The sequence below is a fragment of the Seriola aureovittata genome, chromosome 14 (assembly GCF_021018895.1).
Source record: "Seriola aureovittata isolate HTS-2021-v1 ecotype China chromosome 14, ASM2101889v1, whole genome shotgun sequence".
In the NCBI taxonomy this organism is placed as follows: domain Eukaryota; kingdom Metazoa; phylum Chordata; class Actinopteri; order Carangiformes; family Carangidae; genus Seriola; species Seriola aureovittata.
This window is the reverse complement of record NC_079377.1, coordinates 13,808,539-13,828,706: the sequence shown is the minus strand read 5'-3', so window position 1 is coordinate 13,828,706 and position 20,168 is coordinate 13,808,539. Positions and strand designations below refer to the sequence as shown.

General features: G+C 40.4%; 1 protein-coding gene across 5 annotated transcripts in view; it reads left to right on the top strand.

Moving 5' to 3' along the window:
* Window positions 1-519: 519 nt before the first annotated feature.
* The window catches only part of tp53bp2a (tumor protein p53 binding protein, 2a), a 29,147-nt gene continuing 9,498 nt past the window's right edge, over window positions 520-20,168 (top strand). For 2 of the 5 annotated variants that reach the window (XM_056394734.1, XM_056394733.1), the window contains exons 1-11: window positions 520-652; window positions 952-1,109; window positions 11,348-11,495; window positions 13,108-13,221; window positions 14,654-14,724; window positions 15,530-15,631; window positions 16,775-16,949; window positions 17,192-17,373; window positions 17,504-17,668; window positions 17,913-17,951; window positions 19,540-19,587. In XM_056394734.1, the coding sequence (XP_056250709.1) occupies window positions 1,083-1,109; window positions 11,348-11,495; window positions 13,108-13,221; window positions 14,654-14,724; window positions 15,530-15,631; window positions 16,775-16,949; window positions 17,192-17,373; window positions 17,504-17,668; window positions 17,913-17,951; window positions 19,540-19,587 (1,071 nt within the window). In that variant the 5' untranslated portion in view covers window positions 520-652; window positions 952-1,082. The remainder of the gene's footprint in view (window positions 653-951; window positions 1,110-11,347; window positions 11,496-13,107; window positions 13,222-14,653; window positions 14,725-15,529; window positions 15,632-16,774; window positions 16,950-17,191; window positions 17,374-17,503; window positions 17,669-17,912; window positions 17,952-19,539; window positions 19,588-20,168) is intronic. The other 3 variants (XM_056394736.1, XM_056394735.1, XM_056394737.1) reach the window with 2 other exon arrangements.

Here is a 20,168-nt window from a genome sequence, read left to right as displayed (position 1 = left end):
AAATTGACTGCAACTTTCTGCAACTACATCAGTAAAATGCTGTAATGCTAATCTGTGGTTCTAATATAATATAGTCACAGGGGCCATATTTTGATTTGAGTACTTTTACTTTTAATATTTTAAATTCACTCTCCTGATTATACTTTTGGAATGTATGACTTTTACGTGCAATGGAATTTGTTTAACATTAGTACATTTGCTTAAGTAAAGTATCTTAATATTTCTCCACCACTGGTTATTGTTTGTGAACTGCTTGGCCTCTACCGACTCCAACTTCAGCTTTTCAAAAATGATTACAGTGAGACCTCTTACAATGGCCCGATTCAACTCAGGTTCATTCCTACCTTTAATGTAAGTTTAATGCGTCGCCAGGACTATTATTATCCACGTGCGTAATGTTGACCTGAACCAAATGTTTAAAGAAAACAGCTTTTACGTGCAACAAGTGAGTGCAAAGTGTGATGGTATTGTTGCATGTTTACACCGGACAGGTCTGGCCGGTGGGGGTGTTTTCCGTTCTAGAACGAGGCGGAGCTTGAATTCCAAAGTGGAATGAGTTTCCTCTCGATACGTCACTCTGGGATAGGCTGCGAGCCACCGAGCAACACTGTCAGTCATCGGGGTTTCGGGCTGAGTTCCATCTCTTTCTCGGGTAAGTAAAAGCTAGAAAATATCAAATAATACCGGAACATATTTATAAGTTGTTTTTCCGTCGCTTGCCCCTAAAGTATGAGTTTTATAGCAGTGCTGCGTGCTCGCGACGAGACGTTACAAAGTTCTAAAGCGATGCTCCTCACACGCAACTACAACGGAAACTTTTGTCGTGAAGGCCTTGTTATTTGTTGCAACAGGTCCGCGGGATACACGTATCAACATTTGTGTATTTTGTGTTTTGAAATGTTGGTTAAATTAATGGAATAACGATATGCTATGTTTTTTTTTTTAATTCAGGACGGGACCCCCAAGCAGGAGAAAGTAGCCTTGCCCGTCGTGGGTTTAGGCTCTGGGATTAAAGTGATCGCCAGTCCCATCGCTTTCGTCGAAAACTGCCAGAGGGGATTCATGCAGTGTTGGTTAGCTAAATGCGGTACGAAGCTAAAATGATGCCGGTGAGTTTATGTTTTATTTACAAAGCTTCAAATTTTAACGTTGTCCCATGGATTCATATTTCTGTTTTCTACATTATATCGCCGCACTAACCCCGAAATGTTACCACACTGTGAATTACCTGGACATTTAAATTGACGTGGCAAGTTGATGCGGTTGCTACTTTGTGCTATTACTATGGCAACACAGGCTCGTGTTGTGAAGTTTATTATCTGTGACAGCTGTGTGTGTGATCTGAGCATGTGATTATACTGTAAATAACATCATTTATTTGCATTCTGGCATATTATTCCACGTCTGCACGGCAGTCTCGCATGTAAACCAGTCAAAGTCCCCTGCGTCAAAATGCCTTGTTATATTCCAATATTGGGTCAGTTAACATTTACCTGGCATGATTAACTTAACTTTAAATTCATACTATTCATTTCTACGCTTTGTTAGTATAAATACAACAATTCTGTTCGGACACACAACAAGCAGAAGGCACCTGCCAAATCTTGCTGGCACTATGCCAACATCAGCTCTGGACTTCTGCCATGTCATCACCATCACCATCATCATCATCCTCATCAGAGGTCCACTGCTGCAGAGCAAGCCTCTATCTCTCAGCACTTCTTTGATGTGTGCAGAGAAGGCAGCGGACAGTGGTACATGTGCTCACTGTAGAGAAATAACCTTCTCAGCAAAGAGAAATAGTAGACATTTTTTTTAATAATGCCTATTTAGTTCTCCGTTTTGAGCCCGCTCACTTGCTGGTAAAGGAGCAAAGGTCAAAGAATTAATGGCTGCAGTGGTAATGAGCATGAGCTAAAAATCTTATGGCTCGAGTTTTATTTACCTGACAATCATGGCAAATAGGGCTGCAAGTACAAATATTTTCATGATGAATTTAGGGATTATTTTTTTCAATAAACATAAATTCTATAAAATGTCATAGAATATTGAAAAATACCCCTGACAGTTTCCAAGAGCCCATTGTGACATAGTTATTGTTGTAGTATTCCCTTTATGTATATACACAACAGAGTAAAGTAGCTAATCTTCACATTTTAGAACCTGAAAACAGAGAATGTTTGGCATTCTGTCTAGGTTACTGACTCAAATGATTAATCTGTCTTCTCAAAATAGTTGCTGGTTAATTTTCTGTTGATCGGTTAATCACTGAAGCAAGTAACCTTTTCAAAACCAGGGCGATTTCAGCAATAGTTTTCAGGATGTTTAGTTCATAGTGGAATGGACAGTCTTTATCAGAATGTTAATATTATAGTATTAACTCTTTAACTGCCTCAGTCTCTCTGATTAATTGTGGACCTTGATCAAATATGTAAAATCATACACAGCTATGCTTTGTTCACATTGATGTTAACGGATAAAAATGTAGTGTAATCCTTTTTGTAAGTATGCTCAGACTATACTAATGTTGCTCTTCTCAACTCAGACCTGTGCTTCCACTAAAACACCTTGATCAGTGAATTAATCATCTTAGCAATGGAGGCAGAGTTGTATTTGGATAACTCCCGTCTGGTGCGTGACCTCAGTCTGCTACTGGCACATAGTCATTTGTTAGCACCAAGCTCAGTTCTCATGGACACTAATATCACCCTTGCATGTTGTCATACAAGATCTATTTTCTTTACACGCCACATGAGACCATGGTTATTTTCCCCTGTACCCTAACCTGTGAATATATCTGTGTGTGTGTTTGAATGAGATACAGCTTCTGCTATTTGCCTGATAAACACAAAATGGCCTCTTTGTGGCCATGTCTGATGTGAGGTATTGTCTTATAAATTACACCCATAGCCCATGACCCTACTTGTACAGGCCAGAGGCTCATGGGGGTAGTGAGAATGTAATGTCGTAATTGCTAGCCGGGGATGGTAAATAGGGGGTCACTGTTTCTCGAACACAATGAGCTGCAGCGACTCTTTAACAGTGTGTTGTGAAGAGAACATTGTTTGTGTGCCTGTGCTGTGGCAGCATCCTGATAAGGGATGCTCATCCTAAATTGAACCATAGCATGTTATAACTCATTTACCCCGACTTACTCTTGTCTGCTTAAACCAGTCTTTGTTCTGCAGACAATTAATGCCATATTTAAGCTTTGCTCGTCTGCTAGTTTATTAGCCCATATTTCATGTTGGTGTACTTTTTGTTAAGATACATTATAGTCAGTAGACTGTTCTGGCAGCTTAAAAGAACAGAATCCGAAAAACAGGGAAGAAAAACGTGTTGGCGTCAGTCAGAATAAGTATCTGCATGATTTTGGATTTCAAATGTTGCAGACACAAATCGCATATCACTTCCTCATTCCTTTCCCATATACGAGTTGCTTGCTGAGTAGATTTTCAAGCAGATAAACTTTAGTGCACCCGACCTGCATTATTGAGTATTGTGTGCATTGACCACACACACATTTGTACAATGTCTTGGTTAGACCACAACAAATCTCACAGTTGCTCGACTTTGTGGCACTGTGATGATGGTGGGAAAATGAGGTGATGCTCTGGGAAGTCTGATTTTGCTGCATGTGTCAATAGAAACCTGAGTAGGCTTTCTCTGTGGCCACCACAAGCTTTGTGTTTACTCTGTGGGAGAGTATGTGGTGGTTACGTAAGCAGACAGTCACATCAGTGGTAGACGAGAACATTCAAGGGCAATGTTTTGACTTTTGTCTGAAGAAGAAGGAGTTGTCATGATGACTGTATTAGCTGGAAACTGATGTCAAAAATACTGTAGGATAGTAATGACACTTTTGTTTCCAAGCATGCAACTTGTTTATCTATGTAATATCATCATATGACTGATTGACTTCTGTATTATGTTATTTTGTGATTTATTCCACACTTGATGATCTCAATTATTAATTTTCTTGATAATAATAATATTTTCTTGAATAATTTTCTTAGTCTGTTAGTCTGTAGTCTGACTGTGCAGTGCACTAATGGCCACAATACCAGCATAACATTAGCCTGGTTTCTGCGAGATAGCACACCGGAGCCACCTGAGCAGGTATCAACTTACCCACCTTGAAAAACGGAGTCACTTGGATCTATGAGGAATCCATGTGAAAAGCATAATGACACCTTAAAGTGGTGTAATTCCAGAAAGATCCTTTTTAACACAGTGAGGACATTGTGACAATATATCATTTAAATGGTGGGATAATGGTGTGCATTTTCAGACAGTTTGTCCGGGTAGACATCCATAGTGTTTCACTCCGTCAGTCGTGACAAGTGACAGAAACAGTTGTGTAACAAATAAAAGAAGAGAGCTTGAAAGAAAAGTTCAAATCCTGGCTCCTCTCTCACCTGCGCACAACTGGTCAGTCATGGTGTGAAGTGGGTGTGAAATGTTTTATTACTGGTTTTGGAAAGTTACAGAAATGATCAGACACAGTCAAACATGTCTAATGATATACTGTGTATGGTAAGATTTGTTATTATTTTACATTTACTCAGCTTGGGGTTAATAAAATCCAACTCAAAGCTGAAAGAACTTTAGCACTGATGCACTCTTTTAATTTTTTATGTTGTCATCTCTTTATATTGTCTCTGTCCTTTTTTGATGACATTATGATTTTTTTAAAATCCCACAGACAGTATAATTCTAAGAATTTATTGGAAATAAAGCATGGAATGGGCAATAAAAAATGGGACATGTTACGGGACAAGCAGTGCTTGCTGCTGAGTAGAGTAATACCTCTGTCTACAGACTTTTGTGGAGATACAAAACTATTGTCCAGAAATTAATTTAGACCCTTGTTCCACTTATCTAAATGTGGCTAATGTTCCTGAGTCCCCAAAAAATTCCTGCCGTGGAACTTTGCCTCCTCCAGTCATTCACTCTCCTGCTTCACCACAGACTATTTTGCATATGACAGATTAAACACCACAAAGACATCATTCAGTGTGCATTTTTTTAAGGAAGCCAATTAGCGTGTCTGCCACATTTCGAATTGCTACCTTTTGGCTGTTAGCTTCCCTCATGAGCTAAGAGTTGATAAAAGATGATTTTGCATACAGCAAATTCCTGCACAAGAGGCTGGCTGTTTTCACAATTCTGTGAATGCTACAGTTTTCAGTCATTTATTTTTATAGCACTTGTAGGTAATTTAAGTCTGTGTACATTATCTCCAGGTTGGCCTTGTTGTTTCTCTGAATTACTTCATCCACCCGTCAAGATGGCTCTGAAAAAAAGGATACATCCTCTCCCTTCTGCTTAATTTTGACTCCCATTTCCCTTATCTTTCAGATAAGCACGAAGTAGGAACTGTCTCATCACGTAGACTAGGAATGGAAGAGTATTTTGAGAGTGCCGATTATGAAGTGATAGGCTAAGTACTGCATTGCAGACAGAGAGAAGAGGTTGTCCTGATGTAAGAGTCACAGCTTGCTGCAACTTCAGTGTGTTGTAAAAGCTGCTAATTTTTTTTTCTGAATGTTGCAGCTGAATGAGGCTACTGTGCATTCTGATTCCCTATGCATTGTGCTGTTCGTTACCCCTGACCTTTTCTCCCTCACCCCCTAATGCAGCACAGCAAAAATGAGAGAGTGAATGAGAGATGAAGAGGAATAATGCATAAAGACATCCGGGAGTTTTCTGCTGCCTTGCCTTTTTGAAGGACTGCTATGTTGGAACTGTGTCAACTCTTGAAGCTGTGGCAGGGAGACACACACAGTGAAAGATGCTGCTGCAGTGTCTTACAAACTTGCCATAATCAGATTCAGAGGTGACTCCCTCAACAAGACCTAGTTGACTCATTTGCTTACCACAGCAATATCTGTAATTGAAATTGTGTGCAGACAGAAGGACCAGCAGCCCTAAGGTGAGACCCTTCAGGCATGGTCAAAGATATGGCCCCCGTTATCCTCTGTTGCTGTCATCCTGCCTCACGCTGTCCACTTTCCTATTTGTCCCACCCCTACCCAAGGCATTACATTAGATATTGTGTGTCTGTGGCACTCAATCCCAGTTTATGCTATCAAACCTGTCTGATGCATCAAAATAATTTAACATGATTTACTCTGCTAAACTGATCACCATAATTGATTTTAATATTCATGTTTTTAATTTATACTGACTCCACTTGTTTATTCTTCACATTGTCAGCAGGAGGTTGTAATCAGGTGTACCTGGGACCATAGGAACATGGTATTTTATGCATGTATACAGGCTCTATGTTTTTTAGGATTAATTAGTAAAGAAAACAATCTTGTTGCAATTCCAGTAAAAATAGACACATAAGTAAATTTCAGCCTTAAAAATTATTGACCAAAACAACAAAGAGAGTTACTCGTATTGTGATTTGAAAATCAGCAAGGATAGGAAATTTTACACCAAATTAAGATAATAAATATTCTCTGAGCTTACTGTGGGTGTGTTATGTAGTTATATCGCTGTGGATTCTCTTCGATGTGTTTGGCTCTCATTTTGTAGTTATCCTGATGTTGCAGAGTAATTCCATTATAGTACATTCCCTTGTGATATGTCTATTCTTGGAAATGGGAAACTGCAGTGGCCGACAGTTTTGATCACTCTTAACTCAATATGTGACCAATTGTATTTGGACGATGTTCTTGAGAGACTAATGGAGTAGATTTGACCCTCACAAGGACACAGGGACACCAGTATTGATTTGCTGTTAGGATTGTTTAAAAATACATCATCAAAAATTGTTCTTCTTACTTGATTTCTATTTTCCTTCGACATGAAAACCGTTGCATCAACAATTTCCTGCTCTGTTTATGTGTACCACTCAGTTGCTGGAGTGCACATGTACGTTATCAAAACGATCAGTGGGAGTACCACACACATCAACACAGCATTCCTTCCTATAATTTGTTACGGGTACAGTGTTGATCTTTCAACTTAAGTCATCTCAGTGTCCTCTGTATAAACAACTGGAAAGGCTTGAAAAGCCTGTTCCCCTACTTCAGGGTCCTTTTGGCTTTGATGGGAGACGGGATCCAAATTATACAGTTAAGAGCCAAATTAGCATTTTATGGGCTGTAAGCGTTATAGCAGATATATTTTTAGTATAAAGTATCTCAAAGAATAGCCCCACACCTCCCTACAGGCACTGCGGCTTATTTAACTTCATCCAGGACAGTTTCCATGCAGTAACCCAGAACAGCTGTTACAGTATATCTCTTTGCTTTGTTTTTTTTCAGTCTGTCTTTCTCAACCTCTTGGCCCTTTTCGGTAGGGCAGGTCAAATAAGTGCTGCCAGGTGCAGTCAATCATCTCCTCTTAGATGTGTTCTTTTTACAGTGTGTCTTTTGTCTGAGGGTTTGATGTGTTATAGCCTTTCATCTCTGAGAGACACACACACTCCTGTCTGTGTTTCTGTGTCTAGAACAGAGGGTCTTAATCATGTACCATTGACCCCTAAGACTGTGTAGCTTTTGTTCAAACTAAGTCACTACAGTACCTAATTTTATGGATTTAAACATTTGAAACCAGGTACTGGACAGAGAATCTGCTTGTAAGAATGAACACTTCTATACTGCTGGGCCTTGGTTACCCTGAAGGATAGCTCTCTTCATCTTAAGGCATAGTAACTATGGCCTGGCTGCAGGCTATTGAATTTAAGATTACTATTGTAATACTGAGCCAGTAGTCTGTTGAAAGGCTATATTTTTATATAGCGGATTAACTTAATCCCTGAGATATAGCCCCAATGACCTAGCCTTATAGCTGCTCTGCTTTGGGAATATCTACAGTGCAGGCTGCAGTGTACAGCCACATTTTTTTGCACTGCCTATAATTGTCAATTTGCAGTTCTGGGCTGTCACACCATACCCAAACCCTTGGAGACAGCTCTGACTTAGCTGTTGCCATGATGGAATTAGAAATCTATCGCTATAATAGAGCAGCAGAGGCAGCACATCCCCTTCTCCATCCCCACGGCGATCTTTTTGCCCTGTCTCAGGTAAGAAGGAAGTGCAGTTCAGCAATTGCTTCTGTCATCCACTCTGATAGACAGAAGGCAAGTGGAGCACATTTATATCAAACTTTGTCATATAGAATCCAAATTGGTACCCCTCAGCTTACTGGATGTTTAAGGCTACCTAAGGTGATACTTTCTACTTTCTATTTTAGCTGTAGTTGCTGCTATATGTCTGTTTGAAACAGGCCTATCATATTGTTATTGAGCTGTTTAATTTTACTAGCTATTGTATCTATGAATATTTAATGAACTCTCAAGTTGTCTGAGTTGAAACGTGTAGTCAGGGCACTATTTTCACCTCTCTGTGTATGTAGACCACTTAAAGCCCCCATTATGGAATAAATCAAATATTATATTATGATCACTAGAACACTATCTGATATTGACTTTATAACACAGTATCTGTTTTTGCATGAGTAATTACGTGTTAAGTCGTCTAGTTTACGCTCATTGCTCTGCTGATAATGGAAAGTCAAACAGGACCTGTCATGTTCAGACACCGTCAGCTTCTGCTATGTTTATTCAGACAGTCATATGGTATATCATCATAAACAGTGTTTAAGAAAAATGCGTCAATATGAGTAAAGTGATAAGAGATAGAAAAAACATAAATAATAATGAATACCTAACCCCATTTTGCATCTTTTAATGTTCCCAAAGCAATATTAATATTCAATATGAAATATTGATATGTAAAGATGTATGAAAATTGGCCTGGTTAGCTTAATTAATTATTATATATATATATATATAGCACATGTGTGCAATAGCCTAGCCCATAAGCAGTAACCGCAGGCATTAGGTGGATGAAGGTCAGCAGTGAAATGCTAACTCATCTAGATTGAGGGTAGGACAGGGTAGTGGTGGCCCTGGATCATTAACTTTAGTGCTGAGGAGAATTTGCTTTCGGTGTGGGCATTGCCACCCCCAAGACTCCTTTCACTTCCCATCAGTTTTTCTGTCTTCTCACTCTCTTTCAGTCCCGTCCCAGACTCCACCCCCCTCACTCTGTTGTCTCTCTTTCACTCACTCTCCAAATATTAACGGGGTCATTTGAATGTCCTACATTGCTGGGAAGTTGTGATGATGTCAGCTGCTCTGCACTCATTTCTGAATGGCTTCTTTGGAATCCTTTGCTAAATGCAGACTACATGAAATTGCTGCCAGTTGAGGTTTTCTTTTAATTACCAGCTCTGACAGTGTCATTTATTATGTTAACTGATTCCAGTTGAGTTCTGAACCACAAATACTAAAACTATTCTGATTAGCAGACAGGAAAGGACAAGCTTTGTTCTCTGGGGTGGTCTTCCTCCACAGAGCTGTTAGGTCTTCCATGGCCAGTGAATAAAACGAGCAATGTCTGTTTACAGCTTTCTGTACTGTAGATTAGTGACGAGAATGACTCACTGCTTATTCGCTCTATTGATGGGGATCTTTTATTTACATCCCTATGGAACAAACCAGTTGAGTCAGGTCCTCTGAGTCAGACCACTACCCCTCACTTCCACCTTCACCTCATCACTGTGAAAAAACAATCCTCCTCTGTTCGTATATGTTGCTAAGGAGATTTTCAGAGGAAACATGTCACCTGCCCAGTCACTCAGTAAGGCTCATTTGAAGAAGAAAAGGGAGGATAAAGCCACTTATCTTAAGGCTGTTGTACTTTTGCTCAGTGCACCCCATAGTTCAAAAGCAACCCAAATACCTTTGTTTCTGCACTATGGCTGCAGCTGCTCTGTATACTCACCCCCCAATCTCTTTGTGCCTGTGACCCTGCTGACCTGATGTTCCCACCATGGCCCCTGTAGGCACGTCCGTTCACAGCAGCGTGCTGAGAATAGAAAAACCTGACTGTATAACCTGGAGGTTTAGGACACAAGCAACAATACCATTCTGACAATTATACACTTTCCAGGTCATTGTAGGTCTTGGGCTGTTGCTTATCTATTGTGCCACCATTTAAGTCACTTTGAAGACATCACACTGTGCCATAACCTGGGGCTGAAACAAAATGGTTCAATAACTTCAAGTCGTGCCATGCCCCAGGGCACCTGTGTTAAAATATTGGTTTTATTATGGCCTTATCAAAGCTGTCACACCTAACGCAAGTTCAAGTTACACATTGGAGCATATTCCAGCTGTAAAAGTACTTGGACTCAAGAATGAATTGATTAGAATTTGATGGTCAAAGATCAAGGTCACTGTGACCTCACAAAACACTCACAAATTCAAACATAAATTACGACACAATATAACACAAATGTCTAATAGGATAACGACAAAATTTTGAATCCAAATAGTCAAAGGTCAGCTTCATATCATAATGTTCTGCAATAACTCTTCTGGCCATTATAAAATGCTGTAACTCAGGAAGAGGAGGTTGTGACCATATTTCCTGCAATTTGGCTGGTTGGCGGAGACATACAACCACATGGTGGTAATTCTAGTTCACTTTGATATTTACTCTCAGTGTTTGTACAGGTTTTAGAGTGTCACGGGCAGAATATGACATGTCACTCCCAGATTATAATTTTTGAATTGACTGTTTGACACATCTTACTTTTATTTTACTTTTATTAAATTGGTCTCCCAATGTGTATTATAACAATAAAGATTAATATTGTTTATAGATAGGGATTTTAGAATCCCTTTAAAGTGTTTGTAAGCAATAGAGTAGCTATCAGAGTATGGGATATAATAGGAATGCTTGCATTTGGGATGCATGCTGAAGTTTCAATGTGTTTATTTTTTTGCTACCATAGCTGAAGGCTTTCACATTCCACTTCTATCAGTGACAGCTTCATTGAGATAGTGCATTTCTTTTTAGATAGTCCTGATAGTCTCTACCATCTGTCAGTCACACACTGACATACAAATCCAGCCTCTCTGGAGTCCTCGGTGGTCTGCTCCTTGTGTGTGTGTGTGTGTGTGTGTGTGTGTGTGTGTGTGTGTGTGTGTAGAGAGATCTCACACAGTGGTGACAGCACTAGTTAGCAGTTAAATGGCGTAGGGTGAAATGGAATTGTGGGAGCTGGCCTCTGATTTCTCTCTTGACACAGAGGAATGAGGGTTGGGAAATGGATACTGCATGGATCAGTGAAGCACACATCACTCACACACACCTACTGAATCATAGGAAAATAAAACACCAATTACAGAGAATTATGTTGTATGAATTAAGTGTTCACTCTGCTTCTCCTGAGGTCAGGATTCTTCTCTACTTGCCTATATAATCAGCCCGGCTCTCGCCTCTGCTCTCTTTCTCTTTCTCCCTCCTGTTGTCCCCAGATGTTCCTGACAGTATACCTCAGTAACAATGACCAGCATTTTACTGAGGTTCCCGTTACCCCGGAGACCCTGTGCCGGGACGTGGTGGAGTTGTGCAAGGAGCCGGGGGAGACAGACTGCCACCTGTCTGAGATGTGGCGTGGATCTGGTGAGTGACAGCGCCAGCAGAATATTAGATTTCAGTAACACTCTGTTTTTGTTTGTGGAGTATGGCTGTATCCTAAGGGACAGGAGTTGGTATGGAGACACTTGTTTGTCTTCTTCCTTTAATTAGAGGCAAATTGCTTTTCTGAAGTAGACTATATATGGAGATTAGCTGTGTGGTCAACTGCTCTGTGATTTCTTTTTGAAGGGCTTATCTCTTTGTGTCTGCGATTCAAATGAAGCAGAGCCCATAATCCCTGTAACAAACACAGGCACCAAGACATCTCCTACATCTCTCAGGTGGGAGAGGAGGATGAGATTACAGGCCTTCCCCATTTTCCCCATCTCTAAGGCCCTGTTCAGACCTGGTATTAACATCCGTCAGTGATCTGATAACAAGTGGACAGCTTTTAGTACAGATGTGAATGCACGCAAGATGTAATGAGGATGCATTTGAGATTCGATCACTCAGACCACATTTGGAGGTGGTAGCAGTGTGAATGCAAATCTATCCTGGGCCACATTGAAAGACCGCCTACTCAAGTGATGTCCTCTGCCACAGTCTAATTAGTCTATAATGAACCAAGAATAATACTATGTTACTCAATATATCTCAAAAAGCTAAAACCTTATTTCATTTTAGAGCTGTGCGCAGTAAAATGATTCGCTCAGCCCCTCTTGCCCAACTCACTCTTACTCTCTTTCTCTCTCTCACAAACACATTGACAACAGACCAACAAAGCATATGTGTTTATTTGCATATAGAGCGGGGAAGTGAGATCTGATCACAAGTGCTTACTGGAGACGCATTTTAATGCCAGATGTGAATTGATGTGCTTAGAGCTGTCCACTTGTGATCGGATCACCGAAGACACATGTTAATGTCAGGTCTGAACAGGGCCTAAGAGTCAGGAAGTATTCAGAATCACAACTCAAGGAGCCAGGCTTAGTATCTGTTTCCATGGTGATGCTGCCATAAGAGTGAATAAAGTGCCAATTATTGTGTTTGAGTACTTCCACAAGTAGTCTAAGAAGAGACTGCTAACTGCTGAAAAGAAAAAAAATCTCATATACAGCCATTTCTCACTGCAGGCTCCTGCTGACTCTCCTTGAAAACACAGCAGTGACATTTTGCATCAAATTTAGATGTAAAGCTATTAATAATCTGTATGTTATAATACTAACTGATTTGTTTTGCAGTAATGCCATTACAAGAGAACAGTTTCAATGACCTCTACTTGGCAGTAATATGTCAGTCCATTTGTGTAATGAAATGGTTGTAAACAGGTTGAAGAAAATTTCTGAGGAATGGATGATGAGCCCTTTGGTACCAGCCAGAGTAATTGACAACACATTACAGTTGTTTTCCCTGAGGTTGTTACTCAGAAAGATCAACTAGATGCATATGAATCCTTTCAATGTAGGTCAGTAGTGTCAGGCTAGTGGTTGGACAGGATTCACAAAGCAAACCTCACACAAACTTGACCTACATTGGTACTGTCACATGTTTTAACCTTGTGGTGCTTAATATAATTAGTTTTTGTCAATATTAACTTTATGGCTGTATTTTTACCTTACACCTGAGCGCTGATGTTTTTTATGTATTCCATCTGCAGAGCGAGCTGTAGGTGAGGGAGAGAGGATGCTGGATGTGCTCCAACGATGGGGACAGCACAGGGCAGAGGTTCGCTTCTTTCTGCGTCACAACCGAGCCCCTAGCAGGGAATCGGGTAGGTGTCCACCTCCAACACACAACCCAACCACTCATCCAGCATATAATGAAGCAGGAGCTTTATTCTCTATGGTCACTTCACTCACTTAAGAGTCACAGTTTGGGTGATGTCAGTCCACAGAGAAAAGACATTTGACACCAACGTAATAAACTCCAGAGATTCCTTCAGCGTCTAAACAATGCACACGTGTACTCTGGAGTTTAGTATTCATGAAAGGAAATTTACTTTAACAACTATTTTGAACCTGAGAATGAACCAGACTATTCCCCTCTCGACGCTACAGAGCTTTGGAAATGGTACTCTTAAGACTGCCTTTATCCAGGAAAGGTTTTATATTGGCAGGCCTAAAATCCTTGAACAAGCCTTATTTAGCTGTACTGTTGAAGGCCAAGCTGGAAGCAGGGTGTCCCAGTCACATCGTCATAAGCCTGTTACTTTTCAGTTTTCTTAGGAACACAGAAAACTCTAGTATTTTGGTCTTGTGCTATCCTCTCAGCCCCCAGTTGCGTAACTAAGCCCTTTTACCCCTCACAGCTTGAGTCCGGCCCAGGGATTAGATGGCTGTTTTCCCTTCCTGTTATCTTAGCCTGCTCTTGTTTTCCCACACTGTTAGCTTACTGTAGCTCTACTCAGTCTTTGCAACATGGTTCTGTATTACCTATTGCTGTTACTGTATTTTTACTAATGATGGGTAAACTAGGTCACCTGTTTCTGTGTTGTTCATATTATTCATGGTAATACCACTGTACTCAGTCGTACCCGTAGTATGCAGTCAATGAAACTTCCCTGATGCTGTGCAGCCATGTTCTGTCTCTCCAGGTCAGAGGACAAAAGTTATTCTCTGGTGAACTGAGCTAGCAAAGCAATCTCAAACTTAATGTCACCTATTGTACCTTAGCATGATCTTATGTTCACACTAACACTTCACCAGTGAATGTGTTTAACATGCATACAGTATGTCAAGGGTCATCTAAAACTATTATGCAAGCTAAAGGGCTTTGGTCACAGGCCAAGGCTTTAAGGATGGGATCTGGATTCCCAGACCACCCTCCCCCTCAGCTGTCAAATGCCAGTAGCATGGTTGGATATAAGTGCATTCATGTACACAGACAAGCACATACACACAGTTGTGGGACCCACCCACAGACGGTTATGTATTAGGTTAAATCCTGAGATTATTGCAAGTCACAAAGAGCACTGATCCCAGTTGTTTTCCAGAGGAGCTAAGAGCTACACCCTCAGCTGCACTCCACAGAAAGCTGTACATTGTTTGTCAGAGACATAAGCAGAGAAAAAACAAGAAGTTCCAATCATTTTTCACAGCTGTCTGTAAAGGCCAGTAGTTTGCTCAGTTTGCTGTTTCTTAGGTAGTGCTAAACTGAGACTAGTTTGTGACTACTGACAGAGTCTTATTGTGTTGGTTACTCAGGAGGCTCAAGAGGCTCTGAGCCGAAGAGAAATGGAGTGAAGGGTCCCCCAGACAGAAGGATGGAGAATGGGGTACGTTTCTATATTTACTTTTTAGATAATTTGAAATACCTTCAGCAGCATTCATTTTTTAAGAAAAAAAAACATGTTTGTTGCTCAGCAAAAGAGGATAAGAAGGTATAATTTCAGGAAATACCTGACAGTTTAGCATTGATGAAAGAAGAGTTATTTATATCTTTGATCTCAATTACTCGATTATTTGTTTCGTTTTTAAATGTTAATAGAAAAAACCTTTGTGTTATTATTTACAAGTGCTTTTTACCACACCTCATTGGAATAACATTCGAATTAGAGTTATAGCTTCCATGGATCATTGCAGATAGAAGATGCTTTGATACATAGTCATCAAGACATTGTCATGTGTACTTAGTTACCCCCCTGCAGGTTGTATATTTAAGTATGAACAAGTCCTGCTAAGTTTCTTTATACTTCACGACAAGCCAACTTGATCATTTGCCAAGGAGTACTAATTAATTAAATTCAGAAACACCCTGCAGTGTGTAAATGGTAATAAGAAATTAATCAGTGTATCATAACAAGCACAAAACTGTTAAGATGATTTTAAGTTGAGAATGTCTCCTTTAGTTAAAAACAATATTTTTTCTTTTGCTCTACAATTCTTGGAATCACAAAAAGGGTAACATTGGTCTTGTTTGACAGTTCGGAGCTGTTTATGCTTTTCTGACTTCAGGACTTCACTTGCAGTCTTGACCTGGAATTAAAAGTCAATAGACTTCCCGCAGCATAACAAAATAAGAAAAAGCATTTGTGTGTACATGTAATGACTCACTTTGTCCCTGTATTCATCCCTGTCTAGGTGGTGACACCCCGGATGGACATGACACTGGCCGAGCTGCAAGAGATGGCTGCCAGACAGCAGCAACAGATAGAAGCTCAACAACAGCTCCTCGCTTCCAAGGTGCATAAGAAGAAGTGCAAGATGAAAGCGGAGACAGGGACTGGTAGAGAGATGGGTGGATACAGGGGCTGAAGGGATTAAGTGGTGGAGATGAAAGTAAAAGCCAAAGGAGAAGAGCAAGATTAAGGAGAAGGTTATTGAGAGAAAGTGAGGAGATGGTAAACAAAACAGAGGTACTAAAACAAGTCTAGTGCACTTACAGGAATGAAGGTGCTAAAATAGAGGGGATTAGGAGGTTGTGATAGACAGGTGAGATGAGTTGTAGATGGCTGCAGGTAAAGTGTTTATAATTCGAGACGCCTGAGAGAGCTGCCTGCCTTGAATTCTCACTGCGCCGGACTCATCTGGTATTTGAAGAACTATTTTCTCTTGCTTGGGACTTGTTTCTCAGTTTGCTCAGGACTTAGTGACAGCAAGAAAGACATTTGACGGAAAAAAAGGGTGTTTATATGATGAAATAATTGGTTGATTTTTCCTCCTGGGCATTTCTGGTCATAGAAAAGGCATCTTGAAATGTTTCCTTTCTGCTGATCCAGGCACATGTACTGTATTAAGATAGCAAAAAAAAACTTCACTTTGTGTCTTTTCTTTGCTTCAGGCTGCAATCTGTGCCTCTGAGCCACTTTAGCATTCAGATCCAAGGACTGTGTATGCCTGGGGATAATATAGAAAGCTAGGCAATGTAACCTGAAGCAGTCAAGTAAACAAACAGTCATTACCATCAGCACTTCCAAATAGAGGTTATGTTGTGGTTATCTTGGTAACCTGTTTGGGAGAGGTCTGTCAGGTTTATAGCACACTGCGCCATAGCTAACGAGTGATGAATGCATTTGAAAGTTTAACGCTGTTTAGCTCCACGTTCTGTTTTCTTAACCCATATTTAACCAGGCATTTTTAAAATGCATTCCTGCTTATAGAAACAAAAACAGGAAGAAATCTTATTTTTAAAACAACCAACAGTTCTGCAAGTCCCTACACACCTATGCAGTTCAGTATGTTGCCTGAGGACACTTGGACAGTAGCTGCTGAGGAAAGTATACTCAGCCATGGATTACTCATAAATGAAAGTAACATGGAAGTGTTTGTTTAATCATGTTTCTGACCTTTGCTCTGTGCTGCCTCTCTCCTCTCTTTTGTCTGCAGGAGCAGCGGCTGCGCTACTTGAAGCAGCAGGAGCAGCGTCAGCAGCAGCAGGCCTCTGAGCAGGAGAAGCTGCAGCGCCTCCGAGAGAACATCGAGAACCAAGAAACTCGGCTCAAGAAGGTTCGGGCCCTCAAGGGCCAGGTGGAGCAGAAACGCCTGAGCAATGGCAAGCTGGGTAAGCTGTTGAATTCATGAATGGATGCCAGCTCAGAATATTGTATGACTGGAGGCATGGAAGATTTTATTTTAACTATGACACAATGTCTGTTTTTGACTTCTTGACCTCATGTTATTCTTTGTTTCTCCTTGCACCTTTTCTTCTCACCCCCTTGCCTCCATCATCATCTTCACTCACTCTCTCTACCTGTTGACCCTTTTCTCCACTTCCCCCTCCTCTTCATCCCACTCCTTCTCCAGTGGAGGAGATAGAGCAGATGAACAACCTGTTCCAGCAGAAGCAGAGAGAACTAGTGATGGCTGCATCCAAGGTTGAGGAACTCAGCCGACAGCTAGAGTTGCTAAAAAATGGCAAGATGGACAACTTCCATGACAATCAGAGCTCTGTGGCTGAATTAGACCGCCTCTACAAAGAGCTACAGGTATGCAGAAAAAAAATTTATAAAATTAAATTCAATAGCAAAATATTCCAAAGACCTTATTTGTTTTAAATGAGCATACATGTTGATCTGTTCTCTTCATCCTCATGTCTTGTTCCTTCTTGGTGGTCAGCTGAGGAACAAGCTCAACCAGGACCAGAACTCTAAGTTGCAGCAACAGAGGGAGAGCCTGAACAAGCGCAACCTTGAGGTGGCTGCCATGGACAAACGAATCAATGAGCTCCGAGATCGGCTGTGGAAGAAGAAGGCAGCACTGCAACAAAAAGAGAACTTGCCCGTAAGTATTATCAAACTACAGCAACATAAAAACATTCACATAAACTGATATAGAACACCCTTACATATAATTTATATTCTGTGAAAGGTGTTGACATATCTTTAATTGTTAGTGTGACATTCTCACAATTTTTCAGGACAGTGATATTTATATACGCTAATAATTGAGGGGAATGGTTTTGATCAGAGCTCCCCCTAGTGGCCTCATGTTAAAGGCTGTTTGTACCTGTCTTTACCCCTGGAAGCCTCAGATGCCTCAGCATTCAGATCTCACCCATGCCAACGTAAGGCTCCTCAAACTTGCTATCCTCTGTGTGGGAAAATCTAGTGACCTCCTTATTTGAAGGAGTCAGCTCTTATCTGTCTTTTTCCATTCTTTGATCTCTCTTGTCTGAGATAGCTGGTGGGGATTGATCATTATTTTGATCATGTCACAGAGTTGCATCTGATTTTACACTCCCACTTCTTCACTCAGCTGTGTTTTCAGTCCCATTTGGCACAAACAAATCCAGAGAATGAGAGAGGAGTAATGAGTGCAGGCTGACATCGTAGACAGGCAAGAATGTCAGGGCAGATGCTATCTTTTCTGGCTGCTCTCTTGACAGAAACAGGAAAGGGCGAATAACCAGTTTACTAAAGGTAAACAACTATCTTGCTAAAAACTCTGGCTTTTCAAAACACATTTTAGGATAAAATAAATGACAGGAATCAAAACATACTACAAATCAGCAGGCTGAATAATACAGTCTTCGTTCTAGCCCTAATGGGTGTTAAGGGTTTGGCTCTAAGCTCTCTGCCTGGTGTCTCCCTGCTCCTCTTCTCCTCTCTGCCCTTTGCAGGAGTTGTTTTGAACACAGTTGCCATGGGACTGTAAATAAGAGTCAACAGACGCGTCTATGAAGCAGACTGTGAGGAAGAAAAATTAACACGTTCACTGCCTGAAGTTGAATGCTTGTGTAGGGAGAGCAAGGATGTGAGGGGTGGACAAAAAGAAAAAATAATCATCCTGATTGGATGATGGATGATTTTATGTTTTCACCTCCTGAGATTATGAGTTATTTGACTCCTCTACATAGTTCTCTAATTGTTTTCCCTATCAGGTCGATTTCTTAGACATAATTGGGGTGTTTCATTGGCCTTCAACATTAACTTTCTTTCTTTCAACCAAATTAACATTCAACCAGTTAACCCTAATTATTGTTTTTTATTATTTGATTTTTATTCATATTTTTTTTTCTGTGCTGTAGATACAAAAAATGGCTTTCTTATACAGCATGCAATATGCACTAAGCAAATGAATTGTACAAGATCTAAAGTGGCCTTTAAGTTAGAACATAAATAATAAATGTTATGATGGAGATTTAATATACCCGTCTCAATCTCTGGTCAAAGTCTTTTAGTTAAATGAGCAACTTGCACTCTAATCCAACTTCTCTTTTGATGTCCTCTAGACACGTATAATAAATAAGAAACAGAACAAAGACAGATGGATGCGTGTTTGTGTTTGCATGTGTACATGCGTGTGTTTTAGAGATGAAGGCCTGAATAGGCCCTAGTGAGGAGGTGATTTACCCACACCCTGCCTGGAATCATAATGAGTGGGCCTTTTTCACACCAGCACAAAGACGCACTCCAACCAAGCTGCTCTCTCCTCCAACCAAACAGCAAGTGTCTGGCTGACATCACCCAGCAAGCACGTATAACCACACTGACTGAAGAGAGGTAGTCTGAGAGCTGCCAGCCCAGTCATCCTGCATCGCCTTGGTCACATAGTCCAGGAAACACTTAGAAAAGGCTAATATTAGGTTGGAAAAAGGGGATTATTTGGTATTTTGAACTGCTGTTGCATGTTTGTGCTTTTGTTTTCTCAAGAATGGCTATCCTGGTAAAGAGAGGGCTTCAAAAGACACTCATCTTCAGGTAATTAAACTAGTATTGGAGCTGAACATATGTCTCTCTTTTCTGTCTGATTTTAATCTCTCGACTTCGACTCCAGATTCCATCAGTTATTGTTTTTGTTTTTTTGCTTCAGACTTTTGAAGGCCACAATGAGCACCATGTTCATCTTGTTTTGAATGGACAGCTTGTTATAATGACATCATCTGCAAGTTTTTGTCCAGGGGTTGAGCTATATTTTGACCAGACCAGGAAAATATTAAGGCTAATTTCAGTATTAACCCAAGTTTGAAGTGAAAGTTAATGAGTCTGTGGGGTTTGGAAAGCATAAAGGCATTCAATTTCTTCTGTAAGATGTTGCGTCTTATGAAGTTACTGTCTGCTAACGTCAAGGTTTTGTATAATTAAGCTTCAAATTAAGCTGCACGATTGAACTCTTTACTCAGTAACTGTTTATTATATAATGTAGCTGTTCAGTAATAACTAAACAGAATGATTGCTAAAAAAAAAAACGTAAAAACTGTCATTACAACTTTTTGGCCAAGAGTAAAATATCCCAGTTACTGTTGGGTTGATTGCCAGCTTATTGCATTCATAGACATTCA